General features: G+C 47.0%; 1 protein-coding gene across 1 annotated transcript in view; it reads right to left on the reverse strand.

Annotated features, from left to right (window-relative positions):
* FRMD5 (FERM domain containing 5) overlaps nt 1–17937 on the reverse strand; it is a 325539-nt gene that overhangs the window by 42207 nt on the left and 265395 nt on the right. Inside the window, exon 2 of the mRNA XM_012649200.1 lies at nt 4110–4214. Coding sequence (XP_012504654.1) covers nt 4110–4214 — 105 coding nt within the window. The remainder of the gene's footprint in view (nt 1–4109; nt 4215–17937) is intronic.

The following is a 17937-nucleotide window of genomic DNA, read 5'->3' on the forward strand; positions in this document are numbered from 1 at the left end:
CTGGCTTGAGCAGGGAAACGCTGACTTGAATAGGTGGTGTGTGTTTGTGTTAAGTACCAACGTTTTGGCAGGGGAGTGGGGATAGTGGCTATTGGAACAACTCTAGAAAGTACTGAGAAGTAGAAATTCATAAGGCAGGGATGGCTGGGGTATATTCCATCTTTCTTAGAGTAACACAGACTGCCAACCCCTGAATTAGAGAGCACATACTCAGGATTCTTTGGCATCCAGGGATGTTTAAAGTCTAAGTCTCATAAGATAACTAATCAAAACGAATATGTAGGTTAGTATCCTTTTTCCCTTGGATTTTCTTTTTTTCTTTTATTTCGAAATATTAAGGGGGTACGAATGTTTTTGTTATATGGCTTTTCAAAGAGGCAGGACATAGCATAGTATAATTTTTCCCATGGTACTTATGTTTGGGGGAAGGAAGCAATGAAACCATTCTATATATGTTTCTCAATTCTACATGGGTCCTTTATAAAATTTACTATTGATGTTTGTTGCTTTTATGCTAATCAGGATTAGCTAGGACTGCTATTATTTGGGATTTGATTATCTGGAAGTAGCTTAAAGCTGCCAGATGTAACTTCTGTGAGGGAAGAAAACTGTATTATTTAACATTGTATCACCAGTGCCTAGCAGAGTGTTCAATGCGTAGCTACTGAATGGAAAAAGAGACTGTGTCCACACTTCCCTCTTTTCTGGCTACTTCCATTTAGCATAATGTCCTGGCAGAGTCCTCCCTCTGGCAGGAAAGCAGCCAGGGCCATGCAGACAGCATCCTGGCCTCCCCTGATTCCCAGCTATCACCTTCTGGGCTGGGCCACGGGTCATGCAGTTAATGGACCCACTAAGAGCCAGTTCTTCCATCAGCTCCACATGGATAATCCGGGCTGACATTCTGCTCTCTGGCTTCCTCTGATCCGAGTTCCCACGAGGCTGGCAACTCATTATAGCCACTCAATGTGGTTAAGAGGTCCTTCTCACATTACACGGCCCACCGCGGCTCGGCTTCACGGGGAAGCAAAGGCAAGAGATGAAATTGCACAGCAACAACTGGGGTTCCAGGCTGTGCCTGTGAAGGCGGAGGAGGCCTGTCTGTTCAGAGCACACTGGAGTTGTGTGTAGTGAGGGGAACGTAGCAAGAGTCAGGGACTCAGTAGACAGAACACCCCCAGACATCAGACTGATAGATTAAAAGGAATTAACAAAGGAAGTTCTATAGAAATTAAGAAAAATGACTGTGAGATGCGTTATCAGCAGAGGGCAGATGGAGCTGAATTACAAAGAGGCTATTCCCCTTGGCAACAGCTGGAGAGAAGACTTCATGTGTACTGTAGTGAGAGCTCAAGGAAGGACTGAGGCTGGAGATTAGGAAGGGCGTGGGGAAGGGGTGGAAAACTGTCACAGCTTGTCCATGGGATTTTGAGGGTCTGGTAGAGAAATCTTGAGAGGATCCCAAGAATATGGCAATGGCCAGAGTTGCTTTTTGCAGCTGCCTGGCTAAAACTGGGTCCCAGAATCACCCGCAAATTGGTGACATGGGCTTGGGGAGAAGGGATCAGAAGAGGAAAAGAAGATTCAGAGAGGAGGGTTTCCTCCTGTATTTCAGTGAATGGGCCAACGTGGCACAATCTTCAGACTCTGGCGGCTTGACAGGGTGCACAGGAGAGGCTGGGAACAGGTGGAGGCCCCAAGCCTGAGTCGGGAACAGTGGGGCAGGGCAGTGGAGGACCAGGAGAGACCTGCAGAGCTCCCAGAGCAAGCAGTGATGTGGGGATGGGGCGAGTGCTGGGTCACACCAGGGGAGGAGGTTTAGTTTAGAGCCTCACACCCCGAGGGAGCCAGGGAGCCCACCTTCTACATCTCTACCATGAATCTGTGGACCTAGGACAACAACTCTTACAAGTCCATTTCCCCACAACCCCCAGGTACCCCTTCAAGCCTCTCTGCTCTCTTGAACCCCTCTCTCAAAGCACAGAATCACCCAACTTTCAGAGGCTATCAGGTATGAATTCAGCATGGAATCTTAGAAATCATAGAGCCCTGGGTCAGACAGGTCTGAGCTCAAGATTGGCTTTGCCAGTTAGCTTGGGAAAGTTACTTAACCTATCTGAGACTTTATTTAGTCTTCTGGAGAACAGATATTATAATTATGGATACTCATCTCATTTGTGTTAAGGAACAAATGAAATAACATATGTGAAGCTCTTAGCTTAGTGCCTACACAGCTCAGTGAACAACATACACCAGCTGAAAGAACTAGTCTGTGTTCAGTGAAGAGCCTGGCACACAGCAGGCACTCCACAAACGTTTATTTCTCCTCTTTCCCATTTTCTTATCTCTTTCTAGCTCCTTCTCCTTCTAATCTTTATCACCTCCACATACTCTCTTATTTTTTTCAGGCACATTCCAACCTAACTAAAAAATAATGAACAGGATACATTTTGCCCTTTTTTCTCTATATATCACCCCATCTGGGAGATGAAGAATCTTGGGGTAACTGGCCTTTTTTTTTTTTTTTGAGACAGAGTCTCACTCTTTTGCCCGGGCTAGAGTGCCATGGCGTCAGCCTAGCTCACAGCAACCTCAAACTCCTGGGCTCAAGCGATCCTCCTGCCTCAGCCTCCCGAGTAGATGGGACTACAGGCATGCGCCACCATGCCCGGCTAATTTTTTTTTTCTATTTTTAGTTGTTTGGCTAATTTCTTTCTATTTTTAGTAGACACGAGGTCTCGCTCCCGCTCAGGCTGGTCTCAAACTCCTGAGCTCAAGCAATCCTCCTGCCTCGGGCCTCCCAGAGTGCTAAGGGATTACAGGCATGAGCCACCGCGCCCAGCCTGGCCTTTCTTTTTAAGGAGAGAAAGCTCAGACCAAACAAGCAAACACCATTTATAAAAATAGTCTATCATTATTTTCCCACATCAATGGGGATGCCAGAGGGTACCTCCCCACCGACAGCAAAAACCAGGTAAGCAGAAGTTACAGAAACTGCAGGTGTCTGTGAGCTGGGAGGCTGGGCAAGTGGAGGTGAGAAATACAGTGCTATACACCATTAACTCACTCACCCATTCGTTCCTTCAGCAAATATTTATTGAATACTAACCACGTTCTATGCTCTGTGCTAGTTACATGGGAGATAGTGATGAATGAGATGAAGTCCATGTCCTCAAGAAACTTGTATTTTTTTTGCAGGGAACACAGGTGATCAAACAGGTAATCACAATGTGGTGTAATAAGTGCTATGATAGAGGTAGTACAGGGCACGTGGGGGCCATAGGAGGACCCCCAGTTTAGGGGTGACTTCCTGGAAGAAGTAGAAGTCTAAGCTAAGACCTTAAGTGTGAAAAGGAGTTAGTCAGAAGAAAAGTGTGGAATGTGGAGAAGGGAGGAAAAGGAGAAGAGTCTTCCAGGCAGGGGAACTGTGAAGGTGAAGGCTCTACAAAGAAAGAAGGCACGAGGTCTGGAGAGCCACAGTATCATTCGGCGAGAAGACAGGTCAGGGGACACGAAGCTGGAGAGGTAGTCAGGGGCCTGAGATAATGGACTTGTTCCTGCATCTGTCTGGAATATCGTAATCCTTGTCAATGCCCTGTGTCTGCAGGGCTGGCTGTGCTGCGTAGAGCAGAACAAGGATTGTAGGATTTGCAAGGCAACGAAAGGGCCATGTCAGTTTGTCCCTATCTCTGTCCTGCCTAGATTGGGTTGGCGGGTTGGTATGGCACCTCGGCTGAGGCCTTTCCTATCCAGAACAATGCGGTTCAGCCCACTTATTAGAAAGGGGGCAGGAGAGGCTCACCCTGTGATCTGGGCTCCGAGACCACAACACTAGCCCAGCTGCTGTGCCTCCAACTGGGTAACTTTGTGCAAATCACTTAAACTCTCTAGTCTGCCATTTCCATATCTGTAAAATGACAAGCTTCTCTAGGTGAACTCTAGCAAAGGTGCCTTTCAGGTCTAATGATATGATTTGAAGAGATGACATTCAACTGCAAGGCCTGGCTGGTCCCTGACTCCTGGGGCTTAACTCTAAATGTGAGTGACAGTAAGGCCTCAGGCTTATGGACTAGTCCTGTCTTCCCTTTGTGCTTCGAATATTGACTTACCCGCTGCTTATCTGGGTCTACAAAGCGGATTCCAAAATAGTCTTTCTCAAGTAGGTTCAGGTGGTGGCACAGAAGGTCAAACAGGTATTGGCCTTTGGCATCTCTCTGCAAAGAAAGCAAGCTCCATTGAGAAGTGAGTGGGCTTCCCCAGTGTTTTTACAGTCATGAGAAATCGTTTATAACTGTTGCATGTGTATATGGAAGGAGCACACGTCCATAACTATGTTCTCCATACTGTGATACATCAGATACTCTCCAGAATCCTGAGGCACCTGGAAGGAGCCCAAGAACCCTTCCCAAAGCCGTCAGAGAAGTCAGGTAAACCCAGTTCCAATCTCTAATGCATAAACCTTTCTTAAACTAGTGGGAGTAGGCAATGTCAGTGTGCAGTACAGCATTAATTGGTAAATACCAAGTCCAGCTGGCTCTCCCTCTAAAGTAAATCTGGAATCCATCTATTCGCTCCATCCCCATTACCAACCATGGGTCAGGCCACCACCATCCCTCACCTGGACCACTGCCAGAGCCTTCTAACTGACTCTCTGCTCTGCTCTTGCCCTCCTCAGTCATTCTCCACAACAGCAACCAGGGTGACTGCAATTTATAATAGACATAATGTCTTTTTTGCTTAATAAGTCATATAAACACATCGCAAGATATTCAAACATACATAAGGATATATTATCAAGAGTAAGTCTCCCTTCCACCCTAGGTGCTTTGTTCCCTAGTTCCTCTCCCCAGAAGCAACCTGTTATCAGCTTCTTGGATATCCTTTATATGATATTTTATACATGGGAAAACATACATACATGTACAACTCCCCTCCCTCCCTCCCTTCCTTTCTTCCCTTCTTTCTCTCTCCCTTTCTTTTCCTCCTTCCATTCTTTCCTTCCTTTCCTTTCTTTTTCTTTCTTCTTTTCTTTCCTTTCTTTCTTTTTAGAGACAGGGTTTCACTTTGTAGCCGAGGCTGGAGTGCAGTGGCATCATCATAGCTCACTGCAACCTCAAATTCCTGGACTACAGGCGTGCACCACCACGCCCAGCTAATTTTCTTTTTTTGTTTTGTTTTGTTTTTGTTAGAGACACAGTCTCGCTATTGCCCAAGCTGGTCTTGAACTCCTGGCCTCAAGTGATTCTCCTGCCTTGGCTTCCCAAAGTGCTAGGACTGTAAGTGTGAGCCACCGCGCCTGGCCCTACATCTCCTCTTTTTAAAATATATTTTAACATTTTTATAATCTATTCTGTTTCTTGGGTTTTTTTTTCCCCCTCCCACTTAGGATATCTTGCAAATCCTTCTTGCGGTACATATAGATATGCCTCACAGTTTTTAACTTCATACCACTGTAATGAACCCAAAGATATTTACCCAGTTCCACGCTGACAGAATTAGTTTCTAATCTGCTATTACAAACAATGTGGCAGTGAACACTCAATGATCTTTAATTACCTTCCTCACTTCTGCTTACCACCATCAGTGGCTTCCCATTGCTCTCAGAATAAAATCCAAACCCTGATCATGGCCTCAAAGGCCCTATGAAGCGTGGCTCCTGACTTCTCTCTGAATTTAACCCAAATCATTCTCCTCACTACATTCCAGCCATGGCCTTTCTGTTCCTGACCACTCCGAGGCTCTTCTGCCTCTGTGTCTTTGTATTGCCTATGCCTGGAATGCTCTTCCAACAACCCTTCTCAGCTACTCCTTGTATTTTTCATGTCCTAGCTCAAGCGTCCCCTTTGTCGGAGGTCTTTTCTAGAATGGCCCCCCCAGATACTTTCCCTCTCATTATCCTGTTAATGTCCTTGATGGCACTTCTAACAATTTGTAATCATTTTGTTGGTTTGTTTATTTATTGTCTGCTTCCTTTCTAGACTGCGATTTTCATGAGGGCAGGAGCTTTCCCCCAGAACTTAGCACAGGGCTTAATACGTGGCAGATAGGTACTCAATAGTTATTTGCTGAATAAATTTGAGTGAAAAGAAGTTAAAAGGTTGGCTAAAAGGTTTCACAAAATGGTGAGAAACTAGGCTGTTTATAACCTATAACCTTTTACTTCAGAGACCTGCCTGGGTACCTGGGATGAAGTGGGTGGAGAATGACTTGCAGGAAACTACGAAAACATCTGGAGCCCTGCAAAGCATCGACCTGTGGGCCTGTCCTCAGTGGTCTCTGCAGCTCAGCTCAGATGATCATCTTTGGTGGGTCCATGTCTAATTCTGCATCCAAATTGAGGTTGTCCGATAAGATCCAAAGATCTCACCCTGTGCCAAAGCCCAAGGCCATGGGTAATTACAGAAGGGTCTGGCCCTGCTCCAAGAACAGGCATATTTTTAAGACCTTTACAAAAGGTTTACATGTCACCTCTTCCCCTTCTGCTGGCTCACCCTGTACTATCTGTGGAGAACTGGGGCAGGATACTAAATCTCTCAGCAAATACCTTAAGAAGCTTATCCTTGCAGGAGCTGAAGGATGCGTGAGTGGACAGCTCAACTACAGAAGAAGGCAACATGTGGGCCCCTCGCCTTCCACACTGCTGGCCTCACACTCCCTCTCATGACAGTCCTGAAGCAGTGGGCCCCATTCCCCATCTCTTTTGTCTCCCACCAGAAAGCACTACTCTCAGGACAGAGACTTATGAATCGCACTGGGACTTCTGGGTGGTGGGCCACAAACCAGGTCTTGCAAAGGACTCCATTAGCAACTGTCTCCTTGGGCAAAGCCTGCCAACTACTTCTTTACTGATGCCCTAGAGTATCCAAAAAGCTTAAACTGATATTTAAGGTTCCTCTGCGAGCATAGGAAATATGTTTAACTCTATCCCACGCAGCATGTCCTACACTATTATCTCTCTTAGAGCAACTAAAATGGAACAGTAAGAGTGGCATATTATGATCATTTTTCTCTACAAATTTTACTTTGCACCAAGCTGGCTACTATAATACACTGTGATCAGCTGGTATGAGTTTTAATGGCTAAACAAGTTCACTTCCATACATACAACCATATTAGCAAGGGCCTGGGATAGAGATAGCCATAGGGAAAACGTGCTTCTGTGATGGAAATCCTATGGACTTTTAATAAGAATCCGCCTTCCATAACAACAACTCACTCTCAGGGCTGGAAGCTCAGAAGTGCTTGTAAGACTCTTAACAAGTAAGAACCCTAAATTCAGTAGATCCAACTTCAGAGTTCTCCCACTTCACAGGAAGAAAAAAGAAGCACAGGTTTTCTCTTGCAATGGTTACGAAACAAGGACATATCGCATTATACATTCCCTGTATCTATAAAAGAGGATCTTTTTCTGTTTATTTCTCAGCATCTGGTGAATCCCCTGGCTCCCCACCATGAAGTAACAGTTCCCTCAGGTTCCCATTTCCCAGTGGCAGATTCGTGGTTTTGAGCTACGAGGCTATTGCGTAGACTAATGAAGAGAAGTCGCTGTTCTAAGGCTGGGGGTGGGAGTAAGAGGAACGGCGAGAGAGGAAGGAACAGAGCTCCTTCTTAGCAGAACTCCATGAAGTTTAAGTGGCAGAAACACGAAGGTAGAACCGACTTAAAGCTCTGCTGAGGCACCTTTCACAGGAGGCTGCCACACGGCCCTCCCCTAAGGTACTCGCGCCTGTGGCGGACGGAGCATCCCTGCGGCAGCTTTCGGGTGCAGTCACATGCAGCTGCATCATCCTGCTGGGCCCGCTACAACGAGCCACTGGCAGGGGCAAGATTTTAGGAATTTTACAGCTTCCTGGCCTCGTGGGTCCCCTTGCTCTTCTAGATGCCAGCTGAGTCCTAGGATAACCTCTCCATGGTCTCCCAGCTGTAAGTCCCAAGAGTTTGTGGACTATTTTGCAGCAACCAGTCTTTTCTTTGTGGATGGCAAAGCCCAGTGACTTCTATCTTCTCCTCCCTTTGCAATTACCCCGGCACGATGGCTAAACCGTGTGTTGTGCGTTGAATGTTGTGCCATCGATTACCCTGGAGAAACAGGCGCTTGTGCTGACAGGCGATTACTGTTTAGTCACAGAGTCAGGGCTCCAAGCCTGAGGACGTTTATCTTCAGGACAAGTGAGCTGAGGCGGAGCACCCAAGTCCTTACCCTCCAGCTAGACTTCTGAGGTTATTTTCTTCCTAAAGACATTATTGGGTCAAAATAACTTATTAAGCACTCATTTAAAAAATAAATTTATATTTTATGAACCACAACAGTACCTACACTACACATATTTGAAAATAATAGTGCCTATAAGTACAACCCATTTATTCTCTCTATATGTACAGAATTACTCACGAACCTGAGTAATCATTCTGCAGCTGCGGGGGTAGGAGAATGCCTGTTCTTGCTCCTCCTGCCTGGGTCTGGTTCCCTGTGGTTTGCATTTCTTTAGGGAAGGGACTGAGGCAGCCAACAGTAAGCAAGCTTGGGCCAGTGACCTAAACTATTCAAGGTTAATTGCATTTTCTGCCTCATAGTCAATACCCTTGGGCAGGAGAGAAGCTTAATTTTAGCCCATCGTAGATGGGGTCAACCCCAGAGACTCCGGCACGCAGCATCCTGATGGGGGAAGCTAACACGTAGAAAGCCCCCTCTCATTAGACTTCGCTTTATTCAATCCTGCTTACTTGTGAGGCACACAGATTTTAAGCGCAAACTGAATGAGGCTTGCAGAGGCAAGAGCAATCACAACTTTCTCCGGGCTGTTTAAAGGAGAGGTGGCCATGGATTCACGGGCCTTAGAGGAGGCAGCGTAAGATGGGGGGATTATGGAAAGTGAGCACCTACAGTCCCAAAGTACAGAGTCCAGGAGTGGAAAAAGGCCAAGACTCGGGGTCTGGGGGAAAGGACAAGAGCTGAACAAGTCCTCAGAGGCCTGATAGGGAAGACATAGGCACCAGGGATGGGATGACACCTCAGCCTCCATTCTAGCCTAACTTTATACTTAAATTTCTTGTAGGCCAAAGACTTCCTTGCTTTCCTTATCAGTGTCCTCTAAGGATGTGTGTGGTGTGCCGCTATCTGCCAGGTTCAGGAGCAGATGCCATGTGGAAGCACTTTAAATTCACAGAGGAACAGCCACGTTAGCTCATCTTCTCCAGGCCCTGGCATGAGTGAGTGTCAATGACTGGGGTGTGGTCTCTGCCCCTGTGGTCACACAGTACACCCAGCCCAGCGCTGTGAGGCAAACTGAGGGTGAGGGTGCAAGTGCTAACAGCGGGGCCCCAGATTTTCTCACCTCAGCACCTTCCACACTAATTTAAATTTTCTTTAAAGGGAAGGAACCCCCGCTGAGCTCCTGGCCCAGGAGCCCACTTTTCTTGCTTAGGCTTAAACCAACAAAATCTGTCCAGGAGCTGCTGAGGCTGCAGCTAGAAGAGTGGCCGGCTCACCCCGGGAAAAGATGAGGAAGCTCATTCCAGGGGCAGATGCAGAGATGTCCATCTGCAAGCCACACTGTCTGGTGTAGCAGGTCACCACAAATGCAGCAGGGCCACAGCTCAGCCCTGCCCAGGTACTCCCCTCTGGTCCCTACTCTTCAAAACTCAGCAGTCAGGCTGGATACCAAGCAGGCTCCTGGGATCCTGACTATAGAGCCAGGAGGCTGCCATGGGCCAGGTAACCATGTGGCTCCTAAGGGAGCACCCAGGCCCCGAGTGGGAGGAAATCGGAGTTCAGGAGAAAGGACCAGCGCTCACCAGCCACTCTTCTCACCAAATCCTTACATGCAGCAACTTCTTTGCCCCAACAACCCCCATTCTCTATGCAAATCGAGAGCCAGAGTGATTTTCATGATGCCACACAGAGATCTCTGGGTTCAGATGCCAGGTGCGGTGCCGCCGGGAGCCCTGGGGGCAGTCCTCGCTCGGTCAGAGAACCGGCTGAGCTCATCGCCACATGGTGTAGCACGCAGAGGATGTGCACGTGGGGTGGGGAGATCACGCTCAGTCTGGAACACGGAGGTCACTGTGTGCAAGTGAATGTCATGGGAGGGAGGACTAAGTGTTCTGTTGGCACAGATGGCCCAAAGCAGACTCAACGAGGGCAATTAAGACCCTCTGAGCAGAAGTATGCCCCACGGGGCTCTCCAAGCCCAGATCTGCATCCTCCTCGTACCTGAAGACTATTCCTTCCAGACCAAATCAGAAGAAAAGCAGAAAATATCAAATATATGCAGTCGGCCCAAAGCCCCTCAGACACCTGCAGCTTCTACTCAGTGCCACAGAGACAGGAGGAGCTGAGTGAGGTGGAGGATGAGACATGACACAATTGCAACAGACACTGTATCTTTTTTTTTTTTTTTGAGACAGAGCCTTGCTCTGTTGCCCGGGCTAGAGTGCCGTGGCATCATCCTAACTCACAGCAACCTCAAACTCCTGGCCTCAAGCGATCCTCCTGCCTCAGCCTCCTGAGTAGCTGGGACTACAGGCATGCGCCACCATGCCCAGTTAATTTTTTCTATATATTTTCTAGTTGTCCGGCTAATTTCTTTCTATTTTTTAGTAGAGATGGGGGTCTTGCTCTTGCTCAGGCTGGTCTCGAACTCCTGACCTTGAGCGATCCTCCTGCCTCGGCCTCCCAGAGTGCTAGGATTATAGGCATGAGCCACCATGCCCGGCCTGTATCTTTTAATGCTTTGGCTTTGATTAGAATGAAAAGTATTTGGCAAAATGTATTTCAATAAATTAACTCAGAGCCCTGATCTCTTTCAAAAAACATAACAGGTTCTCTCTGGAGTTACAGCTACAAGAGCTAACTGTATCATCAGACTCTTTCCCCTGAAATCCCCAGGTGACTGCAGAACAGGATGCTGTCAGGTAAAGGGGAGAGGGAAGGGCAAGTAGAGCCCACAGCTCCCCAGTGGCAGTCCCAAGTTCCCCAGAACATCTTCTGGCATCCTATCTGGGGACCAGACAGGTCATTTTCACTGCTTCTCCTGAGAAGGATGGCCAGGGCCTCCCTTGAAAGCCCCTTACTGCAGCAGACAGAACTCTGAGGTGGGTTCCAAGAGAGGGGGTTCTTGGTTTTGTTCTTGGTCTGTGGTCTCCCTAGTGGAACAAAGCCAGATTTATGAATGCCTCTCTTTCCACCACCAAGTGGAAAGAAACATCCTCCCTGGAACAAGACTGAGAGTCCCAGGAGAGGAGGGAGACAGCTGGGACCAGGAGCCAAACAGATGGGTGGGGAGGCAGTTTCCTGTACAAATGCTGAGGTGTGAGAAAGTAGCAGGACAGACTCCGAATCTCCCAACAGTGGCTGTCCCAGAGGTGGAAGAGGAGAGGAAGGGGAGGCAAGACGGGAGGCACATAGCTAGCTCGCTCGGAAGGCAGAGCTTCCTTAATAAGCAATAAATTCAGAACGATATCATGCTCTGGACCAGTGTTTCTCAAACTTGAGCCTGCGCCAGAATAACCTGGAGGGCTTGTTAAAATACAGATTGCTGGGCCCTACCCCTAGCATTTCTAGTTCGGGGGTCTGGGGTGGGGCCTGAGAATCTGCATTTCTAACAAGTTCCCAGGTGATACTGCTGCATCCTGGGTGATGCTGCTGTTGCTGGTCTCGGGATCACTGGACCAGATCAACCCTTCTCCAGCATCTGTTTGTCGCTAGCAGTTCTTGAAGCCAAGACTGCAGGGATAAGGGAGAGAGAAGTGGATATTTGACCTCTACCACAATCCAGCTCTGTCAGCACAATCCTTACTTTCATTAACTTTCCACATTTTCATATGCCAAGAGCACCAGCTTCAGAGCATTAGGCTGTGAGTTAAATACTGCAAAGAAACTCTGTTCCTTCCTGCCAGGTTTTCAAATTCTGCTTTTCAGTAGGCAGCTACCCAATTCTGGCTAGAAAGGTCAAGTCCCCAATTACCATTTACTTTCATTGGCTAACTAGCTCAAAACTCACTGTGCTTTTGCTATGAACTAGATCATCAGAAAGTAAAGCTGGTAGCTTTCATTAAACCTAATCCAGGTTAAGAGGTCCCCTTTTGGCCGGGCGCGGTGGCTCACACCTATAATCCTAGCTCTCTGGGAGGCCGAGGCGGGTGGATTGTTTGAGCTCAGGAGTTCGAAACCAGCCTGAGCAAGAGCAAGACCCCGTCTCTACTAAAAAATTAGAAAGAAATTAATTGGACAACTAAAAATATATAGAAAAAATTAGCCGGGCATGGTGGCGCATGCCTGTAGTCCCAGCTACTCGGGAGGCTGAGGCAGGAGGATCACTTGAGCCCAGTAGTTTGAGGTTGCTGTGAGCTAGGATGACGCCACGGCACTCTAGCCTGGGCAACACAGTGACTCTTTCTAAAAAAAAAAAAAAAAAAAAAAAGAGGTCCCCTTCTCACCCCAGTTCTGCTGTCAGTGACAGAGAGTCTGTTCCAGAACATTTCCTCTCCCAGCCTCTGGGCTCTCCTGTCTAGGAGGTGGGGCTAGGAGGTTCCCCAGCCTTCTACCTGCTGCCGCCTACCTCCCTGCATCCGCGCTCCTTAAGGCTTCTCTGTCTTGGCTGTCATGACAGCCTTCTCTTTCACTCCCTTTTCCTGGGAGAGGATCTAGGTGCCCTTCCCTGGAGGGGTAGGTATAGGATCTATGCCCTGAGCACGTAGTTCCATGCCAGGGAGGCAAGTCCTCCATGTTCAGCTTGGAGCAGGGAGTCTGGGGCAGGAGAGAAGTAACGGAAGTAAGGAAAGGTAGATTCTGGTTGTATCTCTTGGGCAAGTCATTGTCTCTCTCTGGGCCTCAGTTTCCCTCTCTGAAAATAATCTCATGTCCCTTTATATGCTCAAAATCTCTGATTCTGTTATTAACTGACCAGAGTAATCATATCCTAGGTCCATCTTCTCCTAAACAAGGATAAAAAAAATTTTCTAAAGAGTAATTAAGTAGACTTAACAAGGTAGATGTTTAAGACATTTATCGCTAGTTCAATTAATTAAAAAAACTCAGGGCCATTGCTCAAAGTAAATGGAAAGAGTAACTAAACAGAATCCATTTAATTCTAGAAACTGCCTCTAGCAGGCCTGAGACAGTCAGCACCATTATGTAAAACTATTATCCTGCTATGTGTCTGGTCATTTCACACTCAACCGTGAGCAATGGAAAATGCTGTTAGATCATCCAGAGCATGCCTCCAGCCTCATACAATGAGGACTACTGAAGGATCTCCTCAGAGTGGATCCTGAGGCTGGTACCACCCTCTGTCCTCTCTAGGCCCACTATTTCCTAGACTGCAATCCAGGTGGCAGTGGGGATCTTGAATTTCTATGTGGGAGGGCCTTAGGGGTGACAGTTTGGCTGGTGTGAGGGTGGGGAGTAAAGTTTTATTCGTGTGGCCCTCTATATAAGACTGAGAACTCTTCAACTGTCCAGATAAAGAAGGGATAGGGACCGAAAGGGATGGGAAGGGGCTGACAAAGTGTCCCTTCCAACCTCATCCCAGCACTGTCCCAGACTTAACCAGAGGCAGAGCCCTCTGGACCTAGGCTGAGGTATTGATAGAAGCTGAGGATGTGCTCTGAGTGAGTGCCTCTGGGTGCCTGAACTTGTTAGTTTGCTGAGCAGCAACAGGTGTCTCTTGGTCTATAAATAATTCCTGGGCTTGGAAATGTATGTCCCAACGTGCACTGGGGGTGGGGTGGGTGACCAGATTCCCAGTGCCTCAGGCAGAAACATGGCCCAGGCTTTGCAGAGTGAGGGAGAGAGCAAACAGAGGCGGCAAGACTTCTTGAAGTGTGGGACAGTTCCTTCTGCAGTTTTGGGCAGAAGAGTAAGATTGAGTGGAGGCGAGCTAGGAACCCTGAGCCCAGCAGGGCCCCCGAGGCCTCTGGCACATCCCTGTCATCTCTGTGCCTCTGCACAGTAAGGTTACAAACATGAGACCAGGAATCCACTGAGGGCTGCACAGTAACACTGGTTGAGATGTCACCACTGAAAAAATCTTAACATTTGCTCCAACTGAATACTGTGTTATCTGAAAGCCAAAAAATGGATGGAAAATCATTGGTAAAAACACTCAATTCAATATATATCTATCAAGGGCCTGCCTCCCTTGGGCAAGGCAATGCCTGAGTTATCACAAGGTTGCAGAGTGAGGGGTTTAGAGATATCTGAAAATGACTTGGGAAAAGCCATCTTTTTTCTTCTGACCTCATGGCTCTCTGCCTGTGCCACTTAACTGTCTATTGCTAAGCCTCGCATATTCATGTCCATTCTCCTCTCTAATGCTGGGAGAGACAGAAATGGGTGCCTAGTGTCTGCATTCATGGTTCACAGCCCAGTGCCTTGTATGTGATCCTTAGGAAGTATGTGCTGATTAATTACTAACTGAATATGACCCAGCTAATTAGCAACAGCTAAATTTACCTGATGAGCTCCTCCCTCCTCATACCAGTGAGACCAGTGTTGGAAGAACAGAGAAGGATCAAGCTGGGGTAAGGCTGTTCCTAGAGATAGTGTCCGTGTCCAAATCAGTCTAATTTAACCCCACAAATTCATTTCAGGATTGGCCTGCTGGGCATTACCTTTTGTCTAATTTGCTGATTCTAACTCCACAGGCTGTACTTGGGAACAGAGGGAAAAGGGCTACATTTAGGCTCCCAGCCCAAACTCCACTGGGTTCCCAGAAAGACACCTGCAGCGCAGCTCAGCTCCCAAGTAACTGCTTATGCCACTGACACACAGTCATGGGAAAGGAAAACATGGCTCTGCTTCCAGGAAGGCCTCTAACTGGGTCCTTGCCATTGGAAAGAGAATTACAAGCTCAATATTGGAAAAGACTAATCACTACATTTGCTTAATTATATTGATGGGAACCTCATAGCCAAGTTATTTTAGGAAGTTGATGCTGGAAAATACTTCCATGCTCCTGGGCTTATGTGAAGTAAGATTTAGGATGTTCTTAATGTCTGGAAATTATCAAATGCCTTTCTATGGGCAAGTTCCACATGCCTCTAGGGCTTTCCCTCACAGTTTTCCTGATGTTTTGCCTGTCTTTCTAAAATACCTCCTGACACCTGGCCAAGATGCCACAGGATCTTTAGGTCAGCCCCTCGGATCAATGAGAGAGTTGTGAGAACACAGGATTGGATACCTGCCTTAGCATTCGTCACGGGTCCAGCTCCTCAGGGGTGAACTCAATAGAGATCTCTGAGGTTAGCATGCGGGATGTTTAGTAAGAAGTGCTCTTGGGATCAACACCCATGGAAGAGAAGGGAAGAAAGCTGGAGTGAGCAGAGGGGGAAGCTGAGCTGCAATGTAAGCCCAAATGTTTTGTTTTGTTTTTTTAAAGAGACGGGGTATCGCTCTTGCTCAGGCTGGTCTCAAACTCCTGAGCTCAAGCCATCTTCCCACCTGGGCCTCCCAGAGTGCTAGGATTACAAGCGTGAACCATCGCGCCTGGCCAGTAGACCTGGTGTTGACTTGGTTGGACCATGGGGAGCTCTGATGTGACAATGGCCCTTCAGAGTTGCTTCACGTTGAGTCAAGATAGCCAGGACTTTTATATGCTTGCCTTGAGCAGCCACTGAATGTAGACCACTGTCAACAGCACCCCGAGGGGGGACCTGGGTGGAGCATTAGAGTCCATTACCTCACTCTTGACAGAAACCCAAAATCGTAACTACCATTTCTTAAGAGCCTACCATGTGCAGAGCATTCTGCAGGCATTACCTCTAATGCTAACAATTTCACAAGGAAGGTTTCCATTAGTCTCATTTTATAAAGAGAAACGAAGGCTTAGTGAAGTCAAATGACATACCTAAGCCTACACAACCAGTCTGAGGGACTCAAACCCAGGACTGCCTTGTTGCAAAGCTCACATTCTTTCCAGATGCTAAATTCTCATCCGTTGACTTTCTCATATGGTGCCGGCAGAAGCAACCTACAGCTCCATTCTTCTACATAGCTTTGGGTTGGCTTTATAATCCTCTGACTGTATGTATAAATGCACATATATCCAGCCCATTGCTTGAATTCCTTTCTGAACTCTTTGGAATCATTAGACCCAGGCACTAATGGCCTGCTTCAACCAGAAAACCACTCCTGTTGAAAACAGTACAGACACTGGGCTTTTTCATGAGGGCATACAAAGGGGGAAATCCTCAAACTCTGGTGGAAACCAGTAACCTAATCAACAATATTTGAAGATTTTGAAGAAATGAGCAGCACTTAAAGCCAGATTTCTTCTTCTTTTTCTTAAGAGTTTAATTTTTTGATAAGAACATTTCCAAATGTCTATACTCTGGAGATTGGATATCAGTTGGTAACTGATCCCCAATCCCCCAGATTGGAGAGCTGATGAGAGGTTTATGCACGCTTTTTATAGTCCCCAAAGACTGTTATTAATCTTGCTCTTTCTCTGTACACTCCAGATCTCCCTAATCTTCAGCGTGACATGTATGGGCCAAAGGAAGTCATCAGTTCAAGACAGGAAAAGCTGCTGCCTCAGCAAAAAGATGCATCACTGGCAAGTTTATTTGGCCCTGTGGGGTTTTCTCCCCAGGTAGAATATCTCATGTTGTTCTCTGGGGTGCTCTTTTTAATTTGTCAAAGATGCTTACTGTGGCATCAGACCATGTAAGATACAGACTGAATGGAACAGGCTCTGGAACAGCCTCCTCAGTATATTCAAGTCATCCCCACACTCCAAGAAAGAATTCTTTTGGGGCCCTATTACTTGCACCCATTCTTTCTGCCCAAGGAGGCTCTAGACATGAGGAATGCTGGGATGATTCCTTCAATATTCCATTAACAAGAGGGCAAACCTTTTTTTGGGTAGGGAAGAACCTCTCTCAAATTGCAATGGGATGGTATATGTTGTAACAGAGGTATGTACAAGGTACAGGGATAGTCTGGCAGGAGCGTGACTATCAGATAGATCCCACCAAGGCTGATTTACAAATTGAGTCTTGAAGGATGCTTAGGAGTGTGATGGCCTAGGAGTGGAAGAACAGCAAAAGGAACAGCATGTGCAGAGCAGGGCACATTCTAGGTGCAAGGAGAGGTAGACAAGGGCCAGATGGTGAAGGGCCATGTATGCCATGCTACGAATGTTATTCTGTGGGTGATGGTAAGATTTTTTAGGTTTTTTCGTAGAGACAGGGTCTTGCTATGCTGCCCAGGCTGGTCTCGAACTCCTGGCCTCAAGTGATCCTCCTGCCTCAGCCTCCCAATGTGCTGGGATTACAGGCATGAGCCACTGTGCCTGGCCAGAGCTGGAAAGATTTTAAGTAGGAAAGACTTGAGTAGATTTCATGTTGGTGGAGGAGGAATGAAAGACAGTAGAAGCTGGGAAACCAGCTGGGAAATCGTTGTAACAATCCAGGGAAGCTATGATGGGTCATAAGATAATGGCAATGAGGATTAAAATGTGACAGATTAAAGAAATATTTAGGTGGCAGAATAAACAGTACTTAAGTGACCAATTTGAAGAGGGGAGTGAATGAGAATTAGGAATGGAGGACAATTTCAATTGAGCATGGAGGCTGGAAGAATAGGTTGAAAGGCTATCTTTAAATTGAGTGTTATCACAACGACTTTGGTGAGTGGGTCATTAATTAAGGCTCTGACTACTGAATTAATTAAGGAAATAATTAAGATTTCTTAGATCAGTCACTACATTGATCTGTTTTGGCAAATCCTATGTTTTATTTATTTATTTATTTTTTGAGACAGAGTCTCGCTTTGTTGCCCTGGCTAGAGTGAGTGCCGTGGCATCAGCTTAGCTCACAGCAACCTCAAACTCCTGGGCTCAAGCGATCCTTCTGCCTCAGCCTCCTAAGTAGCTGGGACTAAAGGCATGTGCCACGATGCCCGGCTAATTTTTTCTATATATTTTTAGTTGTCCA

Source organism: Propithecus coquereli, unplaced genomic scaffold (genome assembly GCF_000956105.1).
Source record: "Propithecus coquereli isolate 6110/MARCELLA unplaced genomic scaffold, Pcoq_1.0 Scaffold3, whole genome shotgun sequence".
Classification (NCBI taxonomy): Eukaryota; Metazoa; Chordata; class Mammalia; order Primates; family Indriidae; genus Propithecus; species Propithecus coquereli.